General features: G+C 39.0%; 2 protein-coding genes across 2 annotated transcripts in view; one reads left to right on the plus strand and one right to left on the minus strand.

The window, feature by feature from the left end:
- Nucleotides 1-272: 272 nt before the first annotated feature.
- On the plus strand, nt 273-17,921 carry LOC124271984 (mismatch repair endonuclease PMS2-like). The gene is made up of 18 exons (XM_046707151.1): nt 273-816; nt 1,457-1,541; nt 2,393-2,472; nt 3,257-3,335; nt 4,822-4,861; nt 7,148-7,187; nt 8,656-8,764; nt 10,021-10,754; nt 11,182-11,281; nt 12,165-12,258; nt 12,813-12,849; nt 14,616-14,746; nt 15,145-15,245; nt 15,499-15,567; nt 16,003-16,040; nt 16,550-16,654; nt 17,073-17,108; nt 17,691-17,921. Exons 1-18 carry the CDS (start codon nt 706-708, stop codon nt 17,751-17,753), a joined length of 2,052 nt encoding a protein of 683 aa, XP_046563107.1. The 5' UTR covers nt 273-705; the 3' UTR covers nt 17,754-17,921.
- Nucleotides 17,922-20,095: 2,174 nt separating this feature from the next.
- LOC124271986 (ras-GEF domain-containing family member 1B-like) overlaps nt 20,096-27,193 on the minus strand; it is a 67,414-nt gene continuing 60,316 nt past the window's right edge. The window contains 13 exon segments of the mRNA XM_046707152.1: nt 20,096-21,513; nt 22,131-22,203; nt 22,406-22,472; nt 22,876-22,932; nt 23,165-23,260; nt 23,505-23,639; nt 23,922-23,962; nt 24,197-24,221; nt 24,224-24,316; nt 24,633-24,728; nt 24,973-25,041; nt 25,200-25,352; nt 26,946-27,087. Of these exon segments, the coding sequence (XP_046563108.1) occupies nt 21,495-21,513; nt 22,131-22,203; nt 22,406-22,472; nt 22,876-22,932; nt 23,165-23,260; nt 23,505-23,639; nt 23,922-23,962; nt 24,197-24,221; nt 24,224-24,316; nt 24,633-24,728; nt 24,973-25,041; nt 25,200-25,352; nt 26,946-27,087 (1,066 nt within the window). The 3' untranslated portion in view covers nt 20,096-21,494.

The following is a 27,193-nucleotide window of genomic DNA, read 5'->3' on the forward strand; positions in this document are numbered from 1 at the left end:
ATCCTGACTCATGAGGTCAGCCCTCCCAACCTCCCCTCTCAGGGCACTCTGGATATCCCTGTAAATCCGGGTGTCGGGCGTACATACGGAGAGAGTGACAAACATGGCTGGTCATGTGACCAAAAAGGGCGCCAAAGGAGGCAAGGGAGACTACTCGTGGGTGAGTGATGATTTTACGTCCGCTTTTTAGAAGGGAACTTCAAGGGATTTCAAGTGTTCCACTATCATTCGCAAAGAAGAAGGAGACAAGCATTTAGCATGAGTCAGGATAAGTATAAAATATCAATTTTAGTCAGAAAATTACATTATCCTCGGAATACATGGGTATTTCATTTTATAACTTCTTCTGGATAACAACTTCTTTCTTGTTTTCACCTGAAGTGTTGTTATAAGCAGTTAAGAAGTTGTTGATTGTAAAATGTTAAAAGTAAAGATTGTTTATTCCAGTTCATAACCAATGATATTGGAAAGAATGCATGTGATATAATGTTCTATGTATTGCAGCATGTGAATTGTTATTCCAAAGAATTGCAATACGCAATTCAGGCCAATGCCCATCTCTTGTGATAACATAATTTGTTATTCTGGGGCCAAAGTTTGTAAATACTCTTGATTAAAATTTGATACATAAGTAATACCTGAATGGATACATGTGTATGATGATGCAGTGTACAGTGTGCTGTACCTTATTGAATCAAGCCATGTATGTGTTGCAGGATAGAGGGCTTCGTGTCCAAGTGTGAACATGGCCGAGGAAGAGGGAGCTCCGACAGACAGTTCATCTTCATCAACAAGAGGCCGTGTGACTCAGCCAAGGTAGTGAAATTCAAATATCTGATTAATAGTTAATTTAAGTTCAGTTAAGGATGAAGCACAAGTAACCGAACATTCTATACAAACAGTGTACTAGGCAGGCGAGTATCAATGTTTTAACAAAAGTTCAGTTGTGCATGCATTTAAGATTCATTGTTTGATCGGCATTCTAGAAGTTGGTGAGGCAAGAATGAGACATACAACTTTATGGATGACAACTTCTTGTTTATTGCATAGAGCGACTATTCGATATAGATCTACATCAAAACTTCGCTCTATGCAATAAACCAGAAGTTGTGATCCATAAAGTTGTATGTCTCATTTAGGATACAGCCCAGGGGTGGAAATAACCCATTGCCCGACGTCCCAGTCCAGTGTTTTTTGTCTGTCGGGCAAGCAAATTCGTATATCACACTGTACCGGCGTCCAGTTGACTTTCCAATGTTAATTATGTTGTTTATTTAAAAAATTCAACAAGAAAACGGCCGGTATAGAGGAAAATTTTTCAGGGCAAGTGATTTCACATGTGCCACTGTACCGGAGTACACTAGCAATTTTAAAGTTATTTCCACCCCTGCAGCCTACAATTTACAATATACTAACAAAGTCAGATTTAAAATACAGTCTCATGATGACATTCCAGTTGTCCAAGCAGATCAATGAGGTGTACCACAGCTACAACCGCCATCAGTACCCCTTTGTGGTGTTGACCATCACTATGGACAAAGGTCAGTGAAACATTTTTTGCAACCTATTCAGCTGTATGGTTGTTACATAACAGAAACCGGATATCTTCAGAATTAAATATCATTTAGATAATGTGATATTGGCTTCTGAGAATTTGAAGCAAATGTTGAGATAAAGTATTTTTCAGTAATGGTTTCTTGAATCATTCATATGACTTCGAGATAGGTAATGTTCCTGCATGCATTTTAAATATACATGCGTACATACATACATACATACATACATACATACATACATACATACATACATACATACATACATACATACATACATACATACATACATACATACATACATACATACATACATACATACATTACATACATTACATACATACATACATTTGTATAGCGCTGATATCCAGTACAACTGCTCAAAGGTGCTTTGTTTTTCTTCCTCGATCATTGGATATCATCACAACAGCACATCATATTTTTCAATCTCAACTCCCTGTGGAGCATACAACTCTTGCTGCCTACTAGGCGCACCGAGTTAATGTGGCTTTTCCATCCTTACGAGGTACCCATTCACAGCTGGGTGGACTGGGACACATAGTCACGAAAAAGACTGGGCAGAATAGGTCTCCAGCACTTCATGCAGGTCTCCACTGGGGTTTCCATAGGCTCCCAGTACCCCATACTTTTCTCCATTCAAGGGTAAAATATTATCGCAGTGCTTTTTGTTCATCTGCAATGGGGTTTCCATGACAAAATAGGTCCTCGTACCCAATACTTGTCTCCCATGTGCATTCTTGGGTAAAATTGGTGTCAGTACCCCATATTTGTCTCCTGATGGCATTTGAGGGTAAATGTCACTGTCTACGGTGTTGCAGAGAGTGTTGATGTGAATGTGACCCCCGACAAGAGACAGCTCTTCCTTCAGGGGGAGAAACTCCTACTAGCAACACTGAAGGTGAGTGGGCTTTGATGTAGTTCCCTTAACCCCCTGAGGAATCTGGAGATGAATAGGGCCACAATAACGCAGTGCTTGTTGTAAAAGCCTGTAGAACTGTTGGCTGACCCAGACCTGGCTTATCACTGTTCATTAATGTTCATTATCTTGAAAACTGACAGTGCTATGACTGACAGATTTGGAAGGCATTCTTAACACTGAGACATTGTAACTCCCATTCTGTAACATAGACTTATGCCAGTCTTAGCCCTAAGTTTGCTTTGTTGAACATGGTCAGGTTAGATTATTTATAACTTCAGAGAATTCAGGGCCCCCCATTCCTAAAGCAATCTTAGCGCTATGATGACCCTAAACCTAAGTATGGGAGTTACGATCACCATACAGGGCTCGATTTAAGAGATGTTAACCTACTTGCACCAGGTGCAACCTAAGATAAAAACCTAGTTGCACCAGCCAAATTCCAGTTGCACTGCTTTTATTGCAATATGTAATGTAAGAAATATGGTATTCAATTATTTAGATGTTTTATTGAGAGTTTACCCACTCAAACATTTAGTTGCACCAGGTGCAAGCTCAGCTAATAGCTAGATTGCACTGTGTAATATTTGGGTTGCACCAGTGCAAGTAACAAAGTACTAAATCGAGCGCTGCCATAGCACTAAGATAACTTTGTGGAATGGGGCCTGCCTAGTTAGTCAGACTCTTCACGGTATACGAAAATCCTTTTACTACAGTTTGTACGGTGACTCTTGCCTGACTTTTGTCTAATGGCTGTGTATTGCAGACGTCACTGGTGAAGATGTTTGAGCCAACTACCAACATACTAAAGATCAACACCTTCATGACTCTCAACACTAGCAGAGGTACACAGAGCCTTATGTGGTAACACCCATACATTAACAGGGATGTTTGGTAGTCATAGTGATGCATCCTTTTCTTGCTGTGAGGGGCAGCACCTAGTTTCACAACGTACAACTGTCTTAAAAGTGTACAATCGCAAATCAAAAGTGCAATATTGTGTACTTTCGGTTTACTTCCCAAGAAAACGAAGCAGCCGGGATACCGAACCCAGTCAGAGAGGGTGGGTGTGCACTCAAGTGTAACGGCTGGTTCATTTGCAGATGCCCTCACGGCTAATTGTGTGTATATATAGAGACAGATGTTGGGTTTTGTAAATACATGCTCATTTTTTGTGTATAACATTTTGCAATCAACAGACATCATAACATGTCATGTGTTCAAAGTATCACACCTGCCTGTCTGTGTAATTACATAATGTGACAGAGGCCTAACTCGGGCCATAAATCAATGCATTTTGTTTATGGTGTATAGCCTGATTGGTGTTAAGTTGCATGTGGTCAGTGATCGCAGAGTTGTGTATTGAATATTGTCATTAGCAGACAGGCAGGCAGACACACAGGTGTCAATAAAACAAGACATTGAGTTTTGTCTGTGACAACACACATATGTATATCACAGTTAGAAATTCTGTCAACGCTAAATAATGACATTGCTTTTAAGTATCGAACTGAGAAAAAAATGACTCGGTAAGAAGAACGCGTGTGGTGAAATAGACAAATGAAATTATATAAACAGTTAATTTACGCCGCCTGTGAGATATCAACAAAACATTAGAAAAATAGCTCACACCAAAGCCTTCACCTAGGTATTCACGGACAACCCGCTTCCAAGCTGAGCGAACCTATTTCACTGGCGACGCGTGCTATGAGCCCAGCCCAGCTGTTGAAACCAGTTTTCCCCGAAAGCCGGGGAAAATTAGTGAATCGTTTGAACTCCGATTTGGCTGGGGTTTTCATCATCGCGTTATTTTTCAACTTTATAAGTTGAATTTGCATTTTGTGATTTGTTTCGGTAAGTCCATACCGAAGGTATCAGGATCTGCAAAGTTGTGTTTTACGTTGCATGTGACCTTTAAGATAGAGTACAGGTTATTGGTGGCTGAAAATCTCCACAGATTTAAAATGTCTGGTGTCAACATTGATTTTCACTGATCCATGCATATAACTTTCACTGTTATTTTGCCTTTCATCCTCAATGGAGACTTGTTTGCTGGATAATCAAGATTTGTTGTTCTCATGCTTTGACTTTTGAATTCACATTTAACAGTTCAAATTAGAATAAGAAGACATTGACGGATGACAAGTGAACTTAGGGCTATGAGTGGATTAGGTTCTCGACTTTGTGTGCTTATAATTAGGGGAGTGTGTTCTGGATGGGATTTAGCCTAAGGAAGTACCAGAATTTGTACTTCACTGAAAACTGTCATCCTAATAAAACATGCTATATTTTTACTGCTTGCATTATAAACTGATATGGTTATTTTCCTAGGTGACAAAGATGACGACAGTTCAGATACAGGGTCTGACAGGTAATATATCATTTGTATTCAGTGTTAATAAACATGCTGTATTTCAGTATAGAGCTATTTTACCTGCAGACCTGAATTATAAACAGAATTTTGAACTAGGTTTAGTTATACACAAGTCACTATTATGATTTCATACAGCTCATTGTGATCCTGAAGGTATAATGTTGAGTCAGATATACGAAAACACTAAATTGCTGTGTTACACCCAATTACTGTCACCAATCTTGAGTGGTAGAATTACAGATAAACTTCAAGAATGGGCTTGGTGTGAGCAAAGTTCCAGTCCTAGAAAGATTAAATCACCTTTCTCACCTGTTATCTCTAAATCTTTTCATATTCAGAAGTAACTGAAATGAACAAAACATATATAGAAAACTTTCTAAGTGCTTCTTCCTCCACTTAGAGCTTCTTCTGCCACTAAGTGGGTCTTCTTCCACCACTAAGTGCTTCTTCTTCCATTTAGTGCTTCTTCTGCCACTAAGTGCTCCTTCTTCCACTAACTACTTCTTCTCCCCTTAGTGCTTCTTCTGCCACTAAGTGCTTCTTCCACCACTAAGTGCTTCTTCCTCCACTTAGAGCTTCTTCCTCCACTAAATGCTTCTTCCTCCACTAAATGCTTCTTCCTCCACTGAGTGCTTCTTCCCACCACTAAGTGCTTCTTCTTCCATTTAGTGCTTCTTCTGCTCCACTAAGTGCTTCTTCTTCCACTTAGTGCTTCTTCTGCCACTAACTACTTCTTCTCCCCTTAGTGCTTCTTCTGCCACTAAGTGCTTCTTCCACCACTAAGTGCTTCTTCCTCCACTTAGAGCTTCTTACTCCACTAAATGCTTCTTCCTCCACTAAATGCTTCTTCCCTGCACTGAGTGCTTCTTCCACCACTAAGTGCTTCTTCTTCCATTTAGTGCTTCTTCTGCCACTAAGTGCTTCTTCTTCCACTTAGTGCTCCTTCTTCCACTAAGTGCTTCTTCCTCCACTTAGTGCTCCTTCTGCCACTAGCTACTTCTTCTCCCCTTAGTGCTTCTTCCTCCACTTAGAGCTTCTTCCTCCACTAAATGTTTCTTCCTCCACTAAGTGCTTCTTCCACCACTAAGTGCTTCTTCTTCCATTTAGTGCTTCTTCTGCCACTAAAGTGCTCCTTCTTCCACTAACTTCTTCTTCTTCTCCCCTTAGTGCTTCTTCTGCCACTAAGTGCTTCTTCCACCACTAAGTGCTTCTTCCTCCACTTAGAGCTTCTTACTCCACTCTGCTTCTTCCTCCACTAAATGCTTCTTCCTCCACTGAGTGCTTCTTCCACCACTAAGTGCTTCTTCCATTTAGTGCTTCTTCTGCCACTAAGTGCTTCTTCTTCCACTTAGTGCTTCTTCTGCCCACTAACTACTTCTTCTCCCCTTAGTGCTTCTTCTGCCACTAAGTGCTTCTTCCCACCACTAAGTGCTTCTTCCTCCACTTAGAGCTTCTTACTCCACTAAATGCTTCTTCCTCCACTAAATGCTTCTTCCTGCACTGAGTGCTTCTTCCACCACTAAGTGCTTCTTCTTCCATTTAGTGCTTCTTCTGCCACTAAGTGCTTCTTCTTCCACTTAGTGCTCCTTCTTCCACTAAGTGCTTCTTCCTCCACTTAGTGAGTGCTTCTTCCTCCACTTAGAGCTTCTTCCTCCACTAAATGTTTCTTCCTCCACTAAGTGCTTCTTCCTCCACTAAGTGCTTCTTCCACCACTAAGTGCTTCTTCTTCCATTTAGTGCTTCTTCTGCCACTAAGTGCTTCTTCTTCCACTTAGTGCTCCTTCTTCCACTTAGTGCCTCTTCCTCCACTTAGTGCTTCTTCCTCCATTAAATGCTTCTTCTTCAACTACATGCTTCTTACTCCACTTAGTGATTCTTCCTCCACTAAGTGCTGCTTCTCCACTAATTCCTTTCCTACCATGACTTGAGTAAATACTTGATTGTGATTGGTTAATTACAGTCAATCACACATATATAATCACATTATACAGGTCTCTGATTTTCCATTGCACATATTTTACGCTGGCAGAAAAATAATGTCACTGGACTGACAGTTAAAAAGTGGGGAAGTTTAATTTTCTCCAAACATGTACCCAAGAACTGGGAGTTACATGATATTCCAGCTTCCATGATACACATGAAAATAATGGTACATGTTATCTTTCCTTCTGGAATTGTACTAGTGTCTTATAAATAATCTGAACATGGTAAGAAAAGTGTAGTGAAGATGTATCGTGTGGACCCATCTGCTTCTTGGTGAAGAGGAACCTTGTCTGTTTGCAGATCATTGCAGGTGGTACCAGAAGGACCAAAAACAGGAAAGGTATGGATAATTAGACATTCTGCATTAAACTTTGAACAGGACTGGAATCCATCAGTAGTTATATTGGTAGGAAAGTAGCCTGTAACAGTGAGTGAGTTAAGTGTGTGAGTTGGGTTTTATGCAGCTTTTAGCAATATACTAGTAACATCACGGCGGGGGACACCAGAAATGGGCTTCACACATTGGGGAATCGAACCTGGGTCTTCGGCGTGGCAAGCGTCAGTATCGTGTATGGCCTCCATGGGTATCGATGATGGTGTTGGATCGTCTGTACATGGAATGAATTCGCTGGTTGATGAAGGCCATAGACACTTGGGTCCATACTCTGCGAAATGCCTGATCGAGTCCAGCTGCAGTTGTCGGCCTTTTTGGTTGGATGTCATTAAGTCTTCTTTAAATCTCGTCCCAAAGGTGTTCTATTGAACTTAAATCCAGACTGAGTGCAGGCCATGCTAGGGTTTGGATGCCATGTTGTCTTCTGAAGTCCAATGTTGTTCTGGCAGTGTGGGCATGAGCGTTGTCTTGCTGGAAGATGTGATTTCTGTAACGCCCAAAATGACTTGGATCAGACTGACTGCACCCCACACCATGATGCTTGGACCAACCCACGAGTCTCTGTCAACAATACACTCATTAGAAAACAGTTCCCCACGCCTTCGCCATACTCTCACTCTGCCATGGGCAGTCAAAACACAATATCATCTTTCATCTGAAAAAAGTACATGTCTCCAGTTTTGATAACGCCAATTTCAATGTTGAGTTGCCCATTGCAGTCAGTTTGGGCGATATGGTCCGTGACAGCAGAGGTTTCTTCAGACACTAATTGGGACTGTTGTGAGTCCCAATGGTCTGGCGTGCTGTTTGCGTCACTCTGGGGAAGCGATTCTGCAGCTGGTTGTGCACAATCTGTCGGTCTTGACGTTGTGATGTTACTGAAGGTCCACTGCGTCGACGGTCCTGGGTTCTGTTAGTGGCCTGATACAGCTCCTGCAGTTGGTAGATTGTCCTAACATGAACATTAAAATGATTGGCTGCAGCTGGCCGTCCCAAGGCTTGATTCCTCTGCACAAGAATCTGTCGGTTTAGGACTTCATTGGTAGGATTGTCACGATATACATGTGCATTTTCATTTTCACAAATGTCATACAGAACCTATCACCACATTTGCCTTTTTAGGTGCATTTGGTCGATATGCTTTTTCATCAGAAAACACACTGATTTTTGTAATAACTGTCAATTTGGATTGAAAATCATGTTAACAAAATGGTACAATCATAATAAAAACACCACCTTGTAAGAACAAAATTTTGCATTAGGTTTTGAAAGGCAATGTTTCTTTTGCAGTTCAGTATATTTTCCTGTGGCATGTTTTGTAATGGGGTCATTGGCTAATTTCTTGGGGCATCTGTATCCTTGCTATTGTCAAATGTTTTATATATTTGTTAGACATATGAATCTGTTGTTTCAGCCAACTCTCGTGAACACCCTGTCCAAACTAAAGCGGTCATTTTCCAGCGCTTTTGCAAAGGATGATGGGACAGGACACTTTCAGACTTCTAGTCCTGAACAATCAAAACGTGAGGCCACCTTCTGTAGACCTTGTACATCAAACATTGACCCTACAAAGTATGTTCAGATGTGGATACCAAACATCCTCTTCAGTACAAAACTGCCCTTGCATACAAAATGACTTTGGGAATGGCTTAAGGCAGCCATTTTGGTTTGCTTGAGTCTTGCAGAGTGAGTGAGTGAGTTTAGTTTTACGCCACTTTTAGCAATATTCCAGCAATATCACGGCTTAAGGCAGCCATTTTGGTTTGCTTGAGTCTTGCAGAGTGAGTGAGTGAGTTTAGTTTTACGCCACTTTTAGCAATATTCCAGCAATATCACGGCTTAAGGCAGCCATTTTGGTTTGCTTGAGTCTTGCAGAGTGAGTGAGCGAGTTTAGTTTTACGCCACTTTTAGCAATATTCCAGCAATATCACGGGGAATGGAACCATTTTGGCTTATACATTGTATGTATGTGGGTTTTCACTGCCATGGAACGCGGTCTTAACTACTCAGAGGTACTTTTACCCACCACCAGTGTTACAGAGACGTGTGAGTGCATGATGTGTATTACAAAGGTTGCTGGAGAACATAAGTGTGTATTCAGAATCTGTGTTGGTCTGTATTATTACAGGGGTGGAAATAACTTTAAAATTGCTAGTTTACTCTCGTACAGTGGCACATGTAAAATCACTTGCCCTGATAATTTTTCCACTATACCCGCCGTTTTTCTTGTTGATTTTTAAAAAACAACATAATTAACATTGGAATAACAACTGGACACCCGTTACAGTGTGATATACAAATTTGCTTGCCCGACAGAAAAACACTGGACTCAAGGCCGGGCAATGGGTTCTTTCCACCCCTGTATTAGATTATTTAATAATCGGCTCAGACAAAAATTTTTCCTTTAGTGTATCCTCATATCCACCTTATTATATAATAACACTAATTCACTAATCTGGAAATCTAATTCCTAAACCTTGGACACCCTAAACTGGGAACTATAATGCAGGACAGAGTTTGGTGCTGGAAGAAGACAATAATGTTTACTGTGCTTATATTTATGTCAGTTTTACTTTGTTTCAGTTTGTAGCAAAATTTAAGAATACAGAATAATAGCATACAAATGTTATTTGTCTATGAGGACCAATGTTATCTGATTTTCACATGTCCTCTGCACAATTGAGAAGTCTTGGGCTAACGGCCTTGCATGAATTCTTTTGACATTAGCATTCTGAATTGTAAACGGATCGAGTAAAGTACATGGTTTTATTCATTTCAGAGAGAAGACTTGACAAATGGACATTACCCCAAAGTCAAAGTCTCCCTGCAAAGTTCAAATCTGAGGAAACCTCACCTGGTAAATCTTCTCTTTCAAAGTTTCTGTGCAAACAATCCACAAACTTGGGAGAATCTGATTCTGTGATAGACTCCGACTCAGGGATGACAGAATCCCCCAGCAAACACTCATCTGCATTATCTCGGAAAACAGGAGCTGATCATTTGTTTTCATCTCCAGTGAGTGCAGAAAGAGGCTCACATGTTGACAGTTTTTTATCAGATTTTAAACAGAAGTGCACCAAGGATGCAACAAACAGTGAATGTGGATCCAGTCAATCCTCAGATTGTGTTATTGTTGTTCCGGAACTGATCCCATCTCCCCAAGGTAGTGACTCCACATTCTGTAGCCAAGAATCCAAAACAGACAGCTTTGCTGTACCAGACACAGATCTGGACTATATTCAGTGTGAGGAAGACACAGCTGATGAGGGCATGTCATCTCTGAAAACTTCAAAACATTCAAGTCCAAATATGGTAAACCTTGAGGAAATGTCTAAATCCTCTGTGTTAAAGAAGACAAGATTAAAAGGTGATACATGTGAACTAGAGGATGTTGTAGATGTAGAGGAGGAGGCATCACGCTGGGCTGCTGCAGGTGTTTCAGGAGAAGCTTCACGGGAGAGTCCAGATGATACACTACTACCTCAGGAATGTCAGGTTACCCTGCTGGAGTTTGTGAGTACCATAGTCTTGTTAGGATAATCTGTAGATTCTTAATATCATCTGACCTGCTACGTCATTGATGTTGATATGTCAGTTGATTTCATTTCACCATTCCTTCTTTCAGAAGCTGATATTTGTATCTGAATAGACTTAGTGTCTGAATGATTGTCTTGTAAGATTCTTCAAGTGCACAGCATACCCTCTAAACAAAGAGACACAGTGGAAAGTTGAAGGATTAAAATTGACTCTAGCCCAGCATCCCAGCCCAGGATTCTTAATGTTAAAGGTATCCTAAGGACTTGTGCAATGTTAGACTTTGTCTTTTGAAAAGAATAGGTATTCTTTGACTTCTATTGAGTAGATTATATCATCTGTACATATAATACTTATAGGTCAAATAAGCTAAACTGTGGATTGGGTATTGAGTGTTTTGCTCCAGGATGAGAAAGAAGAGGTTCACAAAAGAGAGAGAAGACTTCCGTTTTCCTTCAGTGCTTTCAAGGCGAGGAAACAGGCTCTGAATGAAACAAGCCATGATGGTTGGTAATACATATTTGCAACTGTCCTAAAGAGAGTGTCATTATTTAGTATTAACCTGTCTGCTACAAATGTGTGTCTTGACTGGTATGAAGTCTTCTTTATAAAGAAGCATAAGACTCTCAACTCATTAGAAGTTGCTGTAGCCAAAATGGAAACTAAAAAAATGAAATGGTCAACTGAATTGTAATTACTTGTGTGTGTTACTGTAGATTATTCAGTGCCGGTGTCCTGATGTCAGTGATGTGACTGTACAAGAAGTAGCTGACTTATTATTTCATGCTCTATTTTCACAGTACACAGATACTTGTTTGATATTTATGTTATACATCCAGTCAGCTCTGCTATGGGTTGTAAAGCATGTGCAGTTGTGGGTAGATTTTTTCCAGCTGTCTGCAATACTTGAGACATATTTGTTTGTTTATTTGTTGTTGTAGTACTTCAGGTGTATGACTGTATGACAAGACAAGCTAAATCTAGTAAATGTCATCATGAGCATCGATCTGTGCAATACGACTGACATTCATCACCGAGTCACAGAGCCTGACCACCCAGTCCATTATCCAACTTTTTCAGCTTTTAAAGAGTAATAACCAGTAGATGTCACATGATCTCACCCAAGTGCTATCTTCTATAGGAGTCCATTTTGATTTATAATATCAGTGAACAGCCCAAGGATTGTGTTGTCCTTTTTCCTTATGGGAACCCCACACGAGCTGCAGGAGTTATCTCCCCTTGCAAAAGACCATCGTCCAGATCACACACAGTAACAATCAGGGACATTTTTTCTGAGCATGGGGCACTATATTGACAAATTAAGTGTGTATTGACACAAACTGTATGCAGTGTAAACCTGTTGTACAAAAACCTTCTCTTTTTTCATAGGAAATGGTGATACAGATTTCAGCCGCAGTTTCCGAGCCAAGATTTCCCCCCAGGACAACAGGTCTGCTGAAGAGGAGCTCCAGAGAGAAATAACGTTAGTTTATCTTCTGCTAGATGTGTTTGAGAGGGGGCTTAAATACCCTGGCATGTGATTAATGCTGTAAAGTACCTGATTATGACTTGTGAATCCAAGGCCACCATACTGAGGCTGAAAGTTATTAGGTAAGACCTCTAAATTCAAACTGCTCAAGTAAAGTGCTGATAGCAAAATGATTGTAAACATTGGGATTTAGTGGCACAAAGGGTGAACCACTGACTATTCCTGCCTAGGATCCAGCAACGGATGTGGTTTAAACATAGCTGAAAGATTAGTGCACATATGTAGCGAAATGCTAGTCTGTCTCACAGTCCCTGAACCAGATTATTTTCCCTTTCGCCAAGTCCTTCCTGCAACGCAAAGGCCCTAATGGCTGGAGCCTGGAAGAGCTAAGAGCCTCGATGTTTGAGTTGTGTTGCACATTGGAATTGGCTTATAATGTTGTTGATCCATTACTGTACTCTGTGGCAGGGCTTTGTTCAATTTTGGCATGACAAGAATTACATTAGAAATAATAATCATAAAGTTTTTTCTGTCTGATTTGGTTGCAGGAAAGACATGTTTGGCAAGATGGAGATCATCGGCCAGGTGAGACATACAGAGCTGTTGTCACTACAGTCTGTATTATACACTAGGTTCCACCATCATTCCATCTTCACATTGTATGTGAATACATGTATCAGATATACAGTGTAGTAGTAACATGTGTCTGTGTTTACTTCACTAATAACACAAGAGGACCTGTGGAGATCCTCAGTAACCAGGTGTAGTGACATGTGTCTGTGTTTACTTCACTAATAACATAAGGGGACCAGTGAAGATCTGGGTTAGAATTGATCTTCAGTAACCCAGGTGTAGTGACATGTGTCTGTGTTTACTTCACTAATAACATAAGGGGACCAGTGAAGATCTGGGTTAGAATTGATCTTCAGTAACCCAGATGTAGTGACATGTGTCTGTGTTTACTTCACTAATAACATAAGGGGACCAGTGAAGATCTGGGTTAGAATTGATCTTCAGTAACCCAGGTGTAGTGACATGTGTCTGTGTTTACTTCACTAATAACATAAGAGGACCAGTGAAGATCCGGGTTAGAATTGATCTTCAGTAACCCAGGTGTAGTGACATGTGTCTGTGTTTACTTCACTAATAACATAAGAGGACCAGTGAAGATCCGGGTTAGAATTGATCTTCAGTAACCCAGGTGTAGTGTAGTGTTTACTTCACTAATAACATAAGAGGACCAGTGAAGATCCGGTTAGAATTGATCTTCAGTAACCCAGGTGTAGTGACCATGTGTCTGTGTTTACTTCACTAATAACATAAGGGGACCCGTGAAGATCCGGGTTAGAATTGATCTTCAGTAACCCAGGTGTAGTGACATGTGTCTGTGTTTACTTCACTAATAACATAAGAGGACCAGTGAAGATCCGGGTTAGAATTGATCTTCAGTAACCCAGGTGTAGTGACATGTGTCTGTGTTTACATCACTAATAACATAAGAGGACCAGTGAAGATCCGGGTTAGAATTGATCTTCAGTAACCCAGGTGTAGTGACGTGTCTGTGTTTACTTCACTAATAACATAAGGGGACGAGTGAAGATCTGGGTTAGAATTGATCTTCAGTACCCAGGTGTAGTGACGCGTGTCTGTGTTTACTTCACTAATAACATAAGGGGACCAGTGAAGATCTGGGTTAGAATTGATCTTCAGTACCCAGGTGTAGTGACACGTGTATGTGTTTACTTCACTAATAACATAAGAGGACCCGTGAAGATCCGGGTAAGAACTGATCTTCAGTAACCCAGGTGTAGTTAAATGTGTCTGTGTGTTTACATCACTAATAATATAAGAGGACCGTGAAGATCCGGTTAAGAACTGATCTTCAGTAACCCATGTTTGTCGTAAGAGGCGTCTAACGGGATCGGGTGGTCAGGCTCGCTGACTTGGTTGACACATGTTATCATATCCCACTTTTGTAGATTGATGCTCATGCTGTTAATCACTGGATTGTCTGGTCCAGACTCGATTATTTACAGACTGCTGCCATACAGCTGGAATATTGCTGAATGCAGTGTAAAATTAAACTCACTGAGTAAAATGAGGTTATTTATGATTCATGGAAGTCAAACTAGTACTACTCTGTTCATGGAATTTGTGATCCTGAACAGATGTTCCAATTTGTGATCCTTAAGCTCTTGTTTTCTGAAAAGACTCTTGGTCAAATATATTGATGCTAGGTTTGGGATTACTTTTGGCTAATCTCAATAGGGACAGTTAATCCATAATTCATTATCAACTTTTAGATTGTTCTGTGAGTGACCTATCAGGGGCACCTGTCAACTTTGTTCCAGTTTAACCTGGGCTTCATCCTGGCCAAGCATGGGGAGGACTTGTTCATTGTGGATCAGCATGCGACTGATGAGAAGTACAACTTTGAGATGTTACAGAGACATACAGTCATACAGAGTCAGAAGCTTATACTGTGAGTGCTCATCACTCACACACACACTCACTTCAGCGTGAATGCGTGCACTCACACACTCACACAATAACTCGATCACTCTATCCCTCACTTGATGGTCATGATATCATGATCTTGATGGTAGAACATACTTTTTCAGTGCCTACCTTTTTTGGCTTCAATATTATAGAATACCTCACTCACTCACTCACTCACTCACTCACTCACTCACTCACTCACTCACTCACTCACTCACTCACTCACTCACTCACTCACTCACTCACTCACTCACTCACTCACTCACTCGACATCAAATACTTGAATGGTAGAACATAATTGTTTTATTAAGTGCTTACCGTTTTTGTTTCACAATTTTTAGAATATATCTGAAAAAATATCTTTGAAATTGGTGATTGCAGTCCCCAAAACCTGGAGCTGACCGCCAGCAATGAGACTATCCTGATAGACAACCTAGACATCTTCAGGAAGAATGGCTTTGACTTTGTCATTGATGAAACAGGTTGGGTGGAGTCTGTTGGCCAAACTCAGGGAACTATTTGTACTCCATATCCTGTGATGGCCTGCTTATCCTCGTTTTAATGCCACTTTGATTGTAATTGATGTTTGGAGAATGTTCATATATTTAAAAATATAGTGTATTGTCTACATAAATGCAAAAAGTATTAAAGGCTGTTAATAATACACAAACTGTTTTGACAAATGAAACCATGGCAACAAGAATGGAAGTTGAATATATGAAAGTCTTGTTACAGCCCCTCCCACCAGCAGAGTGAAACTGACCTCAACGCCAGTCAGTAAAAACTGGAACTTTGGCAAAGATGGTGAGAACTACTTGCATTATGTTGACATGGGTATGATTATATGTTTGAAAGGGGTAAAGTCCATGATGATGATGACTATTGGAAATTTGCCAGAAGTGGGAGGGGGTTCTGAAGTCCAGGAGCCATTCTGGACATTTTATTATTCGGTGATTTTTGGTGAGAGACTGAGGATCAGAACTTCAGTTTATAGAGCAGATGTTTGCAAAATTCTTGTCTCAAAACCATGGTTATGAATGAAACTATGAATAGTATTTGAGGTAGTATTTGACATGCATTGCTTTTCTGGGTCTGGGAACAGTTTGTTATTTTAATCAGAGGTCTGATTACCAGGGATAGTGGCAATGCAAAATGCCTCCAACTAATTGTTTTTAGGATAGCCATCCACAAGTGCTTGTTATTAAAGATAACACACTAAACAGCCTTGTCTCCTTGCAGACATAGAAGAACTCATCTTCATGCTGACAGACTCACCAGTAAGTACACTTGTCTTTAGGGACCGTGTAGTCATTTCAGGCATCTTGTATGTGACCAAAAAATAGAAAGTAGTACATATAGATATTCCAATCTTTAGCGGCGGGGGACATTGCCATATCAGTGGCAAACACTTGTTTTGTACATAAATTTTAGGGGGGGTCATTCACATTGTACATGCTTCTCTATAAAAATCATCATCAGCCCCTTAGCCATAAATTATGAACGGTCCCTTAGTTCCTGTTCTCAACTGGAAAACTGATGCCAGGACTTCCATTGAATGAGGATTGATGACACTCCAAGGGGAGACAACCTGAATATAATCCCCAGTGTTTTGGCAATCAGTGGTCTATGTACCGTAGGTATCTGCATATATGATGCTGTGACAATGAAAGATATGTCACTAGGATCTGAAGGTATTTTCAACTGTAATGCTTAAGTTTTGTCTCATATTCAAATTGTCTGTAGCGGAGACTGATATCAAGACTCACTCACTCACTCTACCCTCCAGGGTGTCATGTGTCGGCCGTCACGAGTCAGGATGATGTTTGCCTCAAGGGCCTGTCGGAAGTCCATCATGATTGGAACAGCTCTCAATAAAGCAGAAATGAAAAAGGTCAGAATAAAAGTCTAACTATAAAAAAGTGGCAGTTGTCTGAACTCACATTGTCAAAATGGTTGTGACATGAATGTTTAATGTTTAAGAAAAATGTACTTCTAGAATGCCAATCAAACAGCTATAAATCTGGTTATTGTGTGTAAACATGATTTTTTCATTGGTGTTTTGGAAAGTTTTTGAGGTGAAGAATTTTAAAATCTGTTGATTACCATACTTTCAGAAAGGTAATTTATAATCTGTGTTCATGGCAAATTCTCTTCAGTGAAACCATACTTGAAACATTAATTCCTGTAGCCATAGCCATATAGCAAACCGTCTTTTCAGGAAATGGGGTTTCAAATTTAATGTGAATATTTTATGGTTGACACTCAACTTTCAAGATGTGGGAGAAAAATTGTTTCCTTGATTGTTTCAGCTGCTGTGCCATATGAGTGATATTGAGCAGCCATGGGTAGGTTTTTAATTCTGTTCTGGATTTATTTCTCCAAGATTTGACAATGTCTTCTCGCCTTAGCTCTTCTGAAGCCTACATCCGTGTCAAGTGATTGATGTACATGGAGCTTTTCAAACAAGACTAAACAGTTGTAATGCAGAATTGTGTATTACTGGGTAATTTCACTGGAAATCTTAAGCCTTTAATTACCTTTCAAGATTTATCTTCTAAATTAATTACAATGAAGATAAAAACTTTTGAAATGAGAACAAGTGCTGTGTTATAACTGTTATACTTTTCAAAGCCCAATTAGAATAAACTCACTCACTCACAAGTGAAAATTCAGAGCATTCCTGAAAATGCTACTCTGTCTCATAATTTGAAAAAAAGTTTGAATTCAAACTATGGATTAGCTGTGACATCGAGGTTTTTAGAAAATTGAAGAGAAATAAAATTCTTGGCAAGTGATAATGATTGAGAAGAAAAATGTATCCTAACATTGCCAAACAACATAATATTCATATAAAATGTGTCCTGTAGGTCTGATGGATTAATAATTGACTTATGGAGTCCTTATGATGCTAATTATCCTCGTTTCAGAACTGCCCCCATGGTCGTCCAACAATGAGGCATCTGTTCAATCTCAACATGCTGCCAAAATGATCGTTTCCAGTGCAGCTGTTGATGTTCGCTCAAGAGTTGTCTCCCTTGAATCAGTGATCTTTTAGCAAGGCGCACCTTAACAGTGTGAGAAAATCAGAATCATTAAACAGACATTATCTGTGAAAGTTTAATGACAAGAAGCTGTAAATAAAGACTTTTTAAATCTGCTGAATGTTGTCTAATCTTCAAGAAACATGCACCATGTGGAAATCATATTTTCTTGTTTGGCACCATCCCACGTCTCAAATGGATTGTACGTAGGAGAGCTCAGTACATCGTTAGTTGACGCAGTGCATCACATTAGTAGAATCTGGTTGTGTAAACAAGATATAGTCATCTGGGCAGGCAATGTCCCCGAACATTGGGGCTTCATCGTTGCTATTAATTAAAATCTGATAACTTGGAACAGATTATAAAGAAATTTTTATTTTTGGGGATCATACTAAGAATTTTTCTCAGTTCTGATGCATGTAATGCAGAAATGCCAATCATCATTTTAGTAGAATCAGTACCAAAAATTACAAGTTCCACCAGGATATTAAAGTGATATGTATTGCATAATTTATCTAAATGACTCTGACTTGTTTGTGATGTCGCCATATATAGTAAATCAGTGTTGTTCTCATGTATGTTAATTCCGGATTGTTGCACCATATTAGCGCCGTGTTGCATGGCAAGGTTAGGAGACACAGGTTTCAATTACACTGTGCAGCAGGACCAGCTATGCATCATGCGAGAGAGTAGTGACACTCAGAAGGATGTGATGACAATTTGAGGGGGAGTCTCAGTCCCTGTACCACATTCTCCCTTCTGACCAGCCCTTACTGCAATAGCAATGCTAAAGTCCTACATGAAGCAATTCTTCAAACTCATTTAGAAGTCGGTTTAGTAATACAAGACAAACCGTATGGATAACAACTTCTGTATTTATTTGGCACGACGTTTCCGGGCTACTTCTTGTCCCTTCTTCAGGTGGATAATGAAAATAGTGAAAAGGAAGCAAGTCTAGATTTCCTCAGATTTAGAATCTCCCATCTCACTGGGGCTTCTTTTCAATTTAAAAAGAACTAATTGTTTCTCTCAAAGTTATATAGATTCAGTCTTGGGGGACAAATACACCTATTGCCCTCCTGCTTGTCTAAAATTACCTCCTGACTGTAAGATTGTATTATATGTAATGTTATATTCTGCTGCAATGGCTGAGCAGGCTACATAGCTCACCTGGTGTGCTGGCAATTAGGTGCCTCACTGTGTGTTTTGGTTTGAATCCCAGGTGAGACCCAACCCCAAAAAGTACGAGATCTGTACAGAACTGAGGAAGTGTAATCCCATATATGTCATGTTTGACCACTTTCTAAAATGCTTTGTATAGTAATGACCAACATTTGACCAACAGTTTGAACTTTGTACAGACTGACACCCCATGCAGCCACTTGTGCTATAGGTGAATATCAATTTCACTTCAAATTTTTAATGTTTGAGATAATCATCTGATCCGAGTTCTTAAGTATCTGTGTTTGGGGTTGACATCTCTGGTGTTTTCTTCAGTGTCTACCAAAGGTAACGTAGCATGATAAAGGACCTGTGGAGATTCTAGGACAGAATAGATCCTTAGTGCCCTCCATGATTGACTGAAAAGCCATATTACATGAGGGTTGACTGGGGAGATCATATGTAATGGTTGTTATTGTGAATATTGTATACATTCAACCATGGTTTAATCAGGACCAGATAAAAAGCTGCAGTAGACCAGTGGACACTCTCAAAAAGGTCAGTTGCACAATGTATGGAAAGAATGACTATTAGATTCAGAGTGTTGTCAGAGATTTTGACATGTCCTTTCCATTTTGTACTCTTTGTATCGTGGTGTGTCCGCCTACTGTGTGAGGGAAGCTGCAGTTGATGAAGGTCTCTGACAATAACCACTTTGGTTCAGCTCATGAGGAAGGAGCTGACAAACCTAAAACCAGAGTGAACCAAGATCTGAAGTCATGCTCATACGTTTCTGGTGCGACTATGTGATGCAACACTGTTATCAGGATCAACTGAAGTCATGCTCAAGTTTCTGGTGCGACTATGTGATGCAACACTGTTATCAGGATCAACTGGGCTACTGTGCCCTTCCATTTTATGCAGGGCATGTTACCTATCAGAATGGAAATGGCAAACAGCTCTTGCATAGAGGTGTATTATTCTCATCTGACAACTGTTTGTTAAAAATTTTCAGGGCTACTGTTTCACCCTCCTGAGTTAATTATTCACCAGATCAGACTGATGATAAAGTCCAGATGCACAAGAATGAAAATAACTGTCCATCCAGTGATTCACCATTAAACACAGAATTATTCATGATTCACATTTTATTCGACTGATTGTATGTACAGATTCTATGTACAAGTGCAAGCGCCAGGGCCACTAAAGCATCACACAGTTTAACAATATGTCCGCCTAGGGCTCGGCACCACTGTCAACAAAGTGCGTATCCAACAACAGCTGCTAAACACTAGCAAGAAGCGGCACAGAACAACAATACAGATCCCAGTCTTCGTATTTCTGAGTATTGATGGTGCATGATTTGATGATTCCAATGGTATGAGGATAGTGATTAGACAATGGTGATTTTGATCTCCAAACATGGGCTACATGTGCAGTAGAAACAAGTGTTTGTTCACACTGGACGATAAAATGTTTCAGATTTGTACAATTTTTGAATTTTATTCTTTGCCCTTCTATGGATGATAAGTAAAAACGACATTTCCTTCTTTCCTCTTAATGAAATAATCATTCGAAATATAAGAGGAAAATTGGAATGGTTCCAAGTATGAAAATGCCATTTATGAAATTTTACAAATGAATGTTCTTTTGAATATCTACAAGTCCGACCACATATACAACAAATTTGTTTCCCCCTGAAAACAGTCTTGTATACATAGATATATAAAACCTGTAGTGTTCCCATGAGATTCTCAAAATCTTTGGTCTCATTTTCCATTTTTGTTTCATTTTTCTTTTTAGAAAAAAAATAATGAAATGTTCCTCATAATATATATATAACTAGGCTCTCTGAGAATAAAATTTTCTTGAGAATGTTAAAATTGTCCATGTAGCTTGCAAAACAAATAACATGGAACGTATGAAGCAGCATCCTGAGAGGGCAACCTAAACTCAATCATCAGCACCACCAGGAAAATAAATTAGAGTCCCATCAGACTTTAGTAACAAATGGCACAATTTGTTGTCCAGCAACAGTCACAAGTGCCTTTAAAACAAGTTCCACAGCACTTTTTGTTTTCCAGTACAAACATACTGGCAATGTCTTTGTCACTCACAAGTTTGAAGTGTTCATAATGACACAGTCTTATAGAGTTTTATAGCACAGGCATTCTCACTAGAGATCAGTCTGGACACGTAGTGTCTGCCATTTTGCAGGGGGGGTAACTCCTTTAAATGGGAGATAACTCCAGCACTGAGACATTATGTCCGACTGCCATTTTAGAAGATACTGTCCCTCCTTCTTCAATGTTTATCACACACATTACAACTTCAATCTGATTCTTGACCAACACTAGCAAGGACATCTTCAAGCGTCTACAACAGATCCTGCACAACACTCAAAGCCGGACAATATCCTCCATAATACACCTTGCAGTGTAACAACCACGGGGCAGTCGGCAGCCATTTTAAGTACCAGTATGAAAATGATTCACAAAGGAACTAGGCTGACGTCTTTCTCTTTGTTTGTCATAAACCAGCCTGAGCCCTGGAAAAGAAAAGGGACAATAAATAACCTTGCCATACATACTTTAAATATAACATTGTCAAGAGGAAAACATTCAATAATGATATTAACCATCACTATTCAAGAACATATTAACATGTACTGGATACACCCACTGCCTTCTAATTCATTCAGTCATATACTGTACAAGGAGCTAAGAATGTCAGGGGTGGTCGGGTAGCCTAGTGGTTAAAGCGTTTGCTCGTCACCCCGAAGACCCGGGTTCGATTCCCCACATGGGTACAATGTGTGAAGCCCATTTCTGGTGTCCCCAGCCGTGATATAGCTGGAATATTGTTAAATGCGGCGAAAAACTGAACTCACTCACTCACTCACTCACTAAGAATGTCAGAGTACACACATTGATGAGCAATATTTATGTACTGCCATGAGCATTTTCATGACATGGATATGGCAAATTATTAATATGCATTTATTATTATCATAATGAATAATTGCCTCCATTGATTTTATCTGAAAGTGGAGCAAACCTTTGTCAGGCGTCACACAATACAAGCTAACTTGAAGCTTGCTGTAAACTAGGATATTAACTATGCCGAATATCTGTTAACTGAGAGTTGTCACAGTGGGAAACTTACTTGAGTGTCTTGTGTCTCTCCTTGTCATAGCTGTTTTCTGGGGGCTCGCACTCATATGATGCCAGTGATAGCTCTACAGAGAGACAAAAATACAATAACTCAATAATGCAATACAGTATTGAATGTTGCAAAAAGCATTATTAAACTTTTGCACATTATCTTAGCATTTTTGTTTAATCTTGGCAGTTTTCTTATTTCTTAAAAAAAAGAAAAAAATGAACAAAATTTTTTAATTCAAATTAAAACTGAATTGAATTTAAATGAATTTTACTTACTTGTTTCTGAGAAAACTGGGGATGTCAGCACGTAATTCAACACTTTGTTGTTCTTCTCAAAAGGGCACTGCAAGAATGAGACAATGAAACATGAAAATACAAGTCATAATGTAATAAATGGTATGGTTTAGCGGTGCTTGGTTATATATGCAGTAGGGGCAGTGGGGTAATCTAGTGGTTAAAGCGTTGGCTCGTCACTCCGAAAACCCGGGTTCGAATCCCCACATGGGTACAATGAGTGAAGCCCATTTCTGGTGTCCCCTACCGTGATATTGCTGGAATATTGCTAAAAGCAGCGTAAACCAAACTCAGTCAGTCAGTCAGTATATACGCAGTATATCCTAGTCAGAATTCTTACATGGAAACATTGCAAGGTGTGGCCTCATTTGAAGATGTTTTAATATACATGTCATTTTACTGCATGTGTCATTTTACAACCCTGAACATGAATAAATATACTTGTTTCTTACCTCAACTTGCTGCCAAGCCATGATATCAGAGATCTGCTTTGCAACCTGCCAGAATTTCTAAAAACAAAACAAAAACGAACTTAAAATTAATGTCATTGTATGTGTACATTTCTTGCTTATAATTAACATATAATCACTTAAAATCATTCAACTATGTTTAACAGATATTAACATATTGATAAGTTTTAGGAATTTTTTTAATGAAATGGTAGCAAACTTGGTGTCTAAAATAATTTAGACAATTTCACTGAAATTGCCAGAATGTTTTTTCTCTGACATTCCTGCTTACCTCAAAGTTGATGTTTGTGTTGGACAGCCTGCTCAAGCAGCCTTCATTGAGGAAATACAGATCTTTGACAAACAGGCTGAAGAAGGGGATGACGATCTGGGGAAAAACACGAAACTTAATTAAAATGCATCAAAATAATTGAATTCAAACATTCATATTTTATAAAATCCTTTGAAGAGATTATCACTGCTTAGACAAATGACAAAAAATGGTTTTAGAATTAATCTTAACTATAAGACCTTTCAAAACTGACAGTTTCCAGCAAGTTATAAATAGTGATAGTGTTAGTTCATCTTATTCGCTTCTTTAAAATACAGAGTTGTTGTTTAGACTGAGTTACCTTTCCCTGGTCATCGACTGCCCCCTGTGAGCGCCACATTGCCGCCTTGAGACATGATCGGTAACTGCCGGAGTTGTTTGAGGGGTCCATCTGATGCTCCAAGATAAGGAACTTGGCTGTGTTCACCTTAGCCCACTGGAGACAGAATAACAAGACATAAGTATTGATGTATGTAAAGGAGTCTGTTTTATTAGTTTAACATGGGAAACATAAATATACAAATGTACTTAAATGTGTATAATAGTGGAAAATTAACAGATTTAATATAAAATATTTACTTAATCATGGGTACAGATAAACTTCATTTTATATAAATGTGAGATTTCCCAGCAGTAATAATATTTTCTAGAACATTGGGACTGACAAATATGACTTGATACAGTTTATACAGGTATTTGAGCAACTTGAGCAACTTACCGTCTTTTTTAATCTTGCAACAGGGCTCATGTTCATGCCAGCTGAAAAAATTGTAAAAAATGTTTTAATCATGAAACCTGCCACATATTTCTACAGGATATCTAAGGCTGCTATTAGCAATAGACATTCACTCCTTACTGTAAGGGACAGTGTTGATTTTCAGTGGTTAACACTTTTGGACACTTGTAATAGTTTTGCTATGATGCTTTTCAGAGTATCATTTCTCATTCGTATTACAGAATTTGGATAACTGAAATGTGTTTTCAGTGGTTAACCTATGATTGCCATTAAGGAGTTGAATGATTGCCATTATTGAAGTTGCCGATGTTGATGCACTCCTTGGCCACGTCAATGAAGTACTCAATCATTTTAACTCGGTTCTTCTTCTTCAAATGCTGAAAAGGTGAACAAATAAATCAGTAATTAGGCAAATAGGTAATAAATTAAGTACATATGTAAATAATCGAAGGGAATTCTTTTTAAATTATGGAATTACAATGACGAAGCATATGACTTTATGGATAACAACTTCTTGTTTATTGCAAAGAGCTACGTTTTGGTGTAGATTCTGACACTGTTATCAAGCTAAAAGCTCTATGTAATAAACAAGAAGTTATCGTATTCTTCATTATTGACTCATCAACTTCTAGAATGCTCATTAACCAATCAAGGAAGTACACTTCACCGATATCGATGTCATGATATACTTACTGAGCATATTTCTGACGCCACGAGGTAGCTGAGTCGGTTGAACCACTGAACATACGCCTCCAAGTTGGTTGTCTTTTTCATGTCACGGAATGTTGTCTGCAATAAAACAGATGTCATGTGAAACAACCCAATGGTATTTTCATAACTGAAGTAGGAAACTGAAACTGAGTTATCTCCCCTGAATATTGCATTTCTCCACAATTGTGCTTTAAATCTTTCCATGATATTTCTGTACCTTTTTTTCTATCCCTCCTGGTTAAAGAAATAAAATATTTACATTAGACTATAAGATACCTTTGCAGTAATGTGTAAGAATTAGCTTTAGAAACACTGTAGTTACCTCGCCATCAATAACTTCTTTTGAGAATGCTTGGACAAATTCTTCAGCGCCAATCATACTCAAACGTTCCTGAAAAGTAATAATTTTCTGTAAGCAATTTGAATATTTTTGCATAAAAATTTTGATTAGTACTTTTTAAAGAAGTGCTTTTGTAAAAAAGTTGTGTTGGAAGAAGTGAAATTCTTTCATTTACAGTATTTTAATTACATAATTTCTTGCCAACGTACCAGTTCAACATGCGTTAGTTGTTGAGCTAAGACGAGTGGGCTGGGGCACACCTCCATGATGTCGGTGGTGGGGACAACCTGGGTCTGCGATTTCTGCATGGCCTCACTGGTCAGTTTAGCCAGGACATCTTCAAACTTCTGCAACCGAGACAACTGGAACAGAAAAAAAATAATTAATAAAAATAAAATACTAAATGTTTTTTGTAAGTACTGCATATTACAGTATATCCATCATGCAGTCTCGTAAGGATGCATATCCATAGCAACAGAGTGTGATGTTAACAGGCAATTAAAACCAGGATGTTTATTGAAGAAAGTATAAGTGGTTAGTCATCATGGTTTAAATTCATTATGACGTCATTAGCATAAATGTGAGGTCCTGTGACTTCCCACTGCCCATTTATGATACACGGAAAGGCACATTGTATCGTCACATCAGGAAATATAGTTTTAGCTTTGTGTCCATTTATGACAATCTAAAACAAATTTATAAATAGATCAAGGAAATTACAATTACCGGTACATCATACTGTACACAAGTAAACAATATCAAAACATATCCAAATAAGATCTGATTTAAGATTGTTTATTTTTATAGTTTTGGTAATTATGAAACTTGTAACTTTAAACCCCAAATTCTTTCATTACAAACATCAAAAGCAGAAAATTTGGATAACTAAAATATTGGTTAGCACAAGATTGGTAAGACTTACTGTAAGTCATAGAATGTTTTTACTACACATAGCATACAATCTATACTGGTCTTAGTTTGCATTAGATCTCAAGACAACCCCTAACAGAGATCAGAGCTGATGCCAAAGGTAAAAGATGCCTGTCTGAGAAACATGGCACTGGAATTATCCCTTATCCTCAGTGGGAAGTGTCCCTGCTGGTACCACCAAATAATTCCAGACAAACTTGCTGCTTATCAATCTGATTTACTGCATTGGGTTTGGCACTGGCCAAGTTTGGATCAGCCTGATAATGGAATAAGGTCAGAAATGGATTTCTGTAGAAAATATCTCACAGCAGCGAAATATAATGGCCAAGCTATTTTGTACATGAAACGCCATCAATTATTTGAAAATTGGATTTACTACAAACCAAAATTTGATAAATTCACTTTCAAATGTGTAATTTAAATGAGGGTCATACTTTTACGATTCACAGACTTTTGAAAAAGTAAGAAGTTTTGAAGGTTAAAATATGAATGTGTTTGGATAGCATTCCTTTTTTTCTCATTTTCATGCCATTATTTGTCATGATTGAACTTTGGACGGAAGCATTTGAAATGTCTAGCATAGTTCCAATGTCTTGATGAAGATGTCAAGACAAGAGGTCACATAGGAGGAATTTAACAGGATGAAAACATGATTCCAATATTGCAGTCTTGAGACACAGATAAACACTTGGATTCTTTCACATACAATCTTCACAGAGAGCCAACATATCGGATCCCTGCCCACAAAGAAAGGAGGCCTCCCTAATCCATCTACAAATACCAGTTTCATCCTAACAAACTAAACGTGAAACAGTCGCAAGTTTCCGTCAGTATTTCGGGTTGTGTGGTTTTACTTAAGCCGAGGCTCCATCCATGAGTCACGTGATGGGAGGTGTTTCAAGGTACATACGTAAGTGAAACTGTAGATGTGCATGTCAAGGTGAAGGATACCAATAGAAGGGAATAACTTTTTCATTATTATTTTAAAAACCAGGTGGCTCAATTTTTTTAAAGTCGTTACTTACTCGAGAGAGAAGATTATGCATGAGGGCACTGATATCCTTTCTGAGTTCTGGGTAGATCTTGACGACACGCTGGGTGATATCCTTCAGGTGTTTCATCATACGCTCATCCCTGAAGTCGTAGGGGAATAATTCGGTCCACTCGCTGCAATGATGAAGATGACAAAGACGATGAAGACAATGAAGCATGAGTTGAGATATGATCCATCATCCAACACAATAACTTAATCATAATCAATGCAATCAAGAAA

This window comes from Haliotis rubra, unplaced genomic scaffold (genome assembly GCF_003918875.1).
Source record: "Haliotis rubra isolate DU_JTF1 unplaced genomic scaffold, ASM391887v1 Scf165, whole genome shotgun sequence".
In the NCBI taxonomy this organism is placed as follows: domain Eukaryota; kingdom Metazoa; phylum Mollusca; class Gastropoda; order Lepetellida; family Haliotidae; genus Haliotis; species Haliotis rubra.

Excerpts from the sequence above, each read along its gene's own strand:
- LOC124271984 (XM_046707151.1), top strand. The coding sequence starts at position 706 with ATGTGTTGCAGGATAGAGGGCTTCGTGTCCAAGTGTGAACATGGCCGA. Across the intron at positions 12,850-14,615 it reads AGATGGAGATCATCGGCCAG|TTTAACCTGGGCTTCATCCT; the intron begins GTGAGACATACA and ends ACTTTGTTCCAG. Across the intron at positions 17,109-17,690 it reads GTGATATTGAGCAGCCATGG|AACTGCCCCCATGGTCGTCC; the intron begins GTAGGTTTTTAA and ends TCCTCGTTTCAG.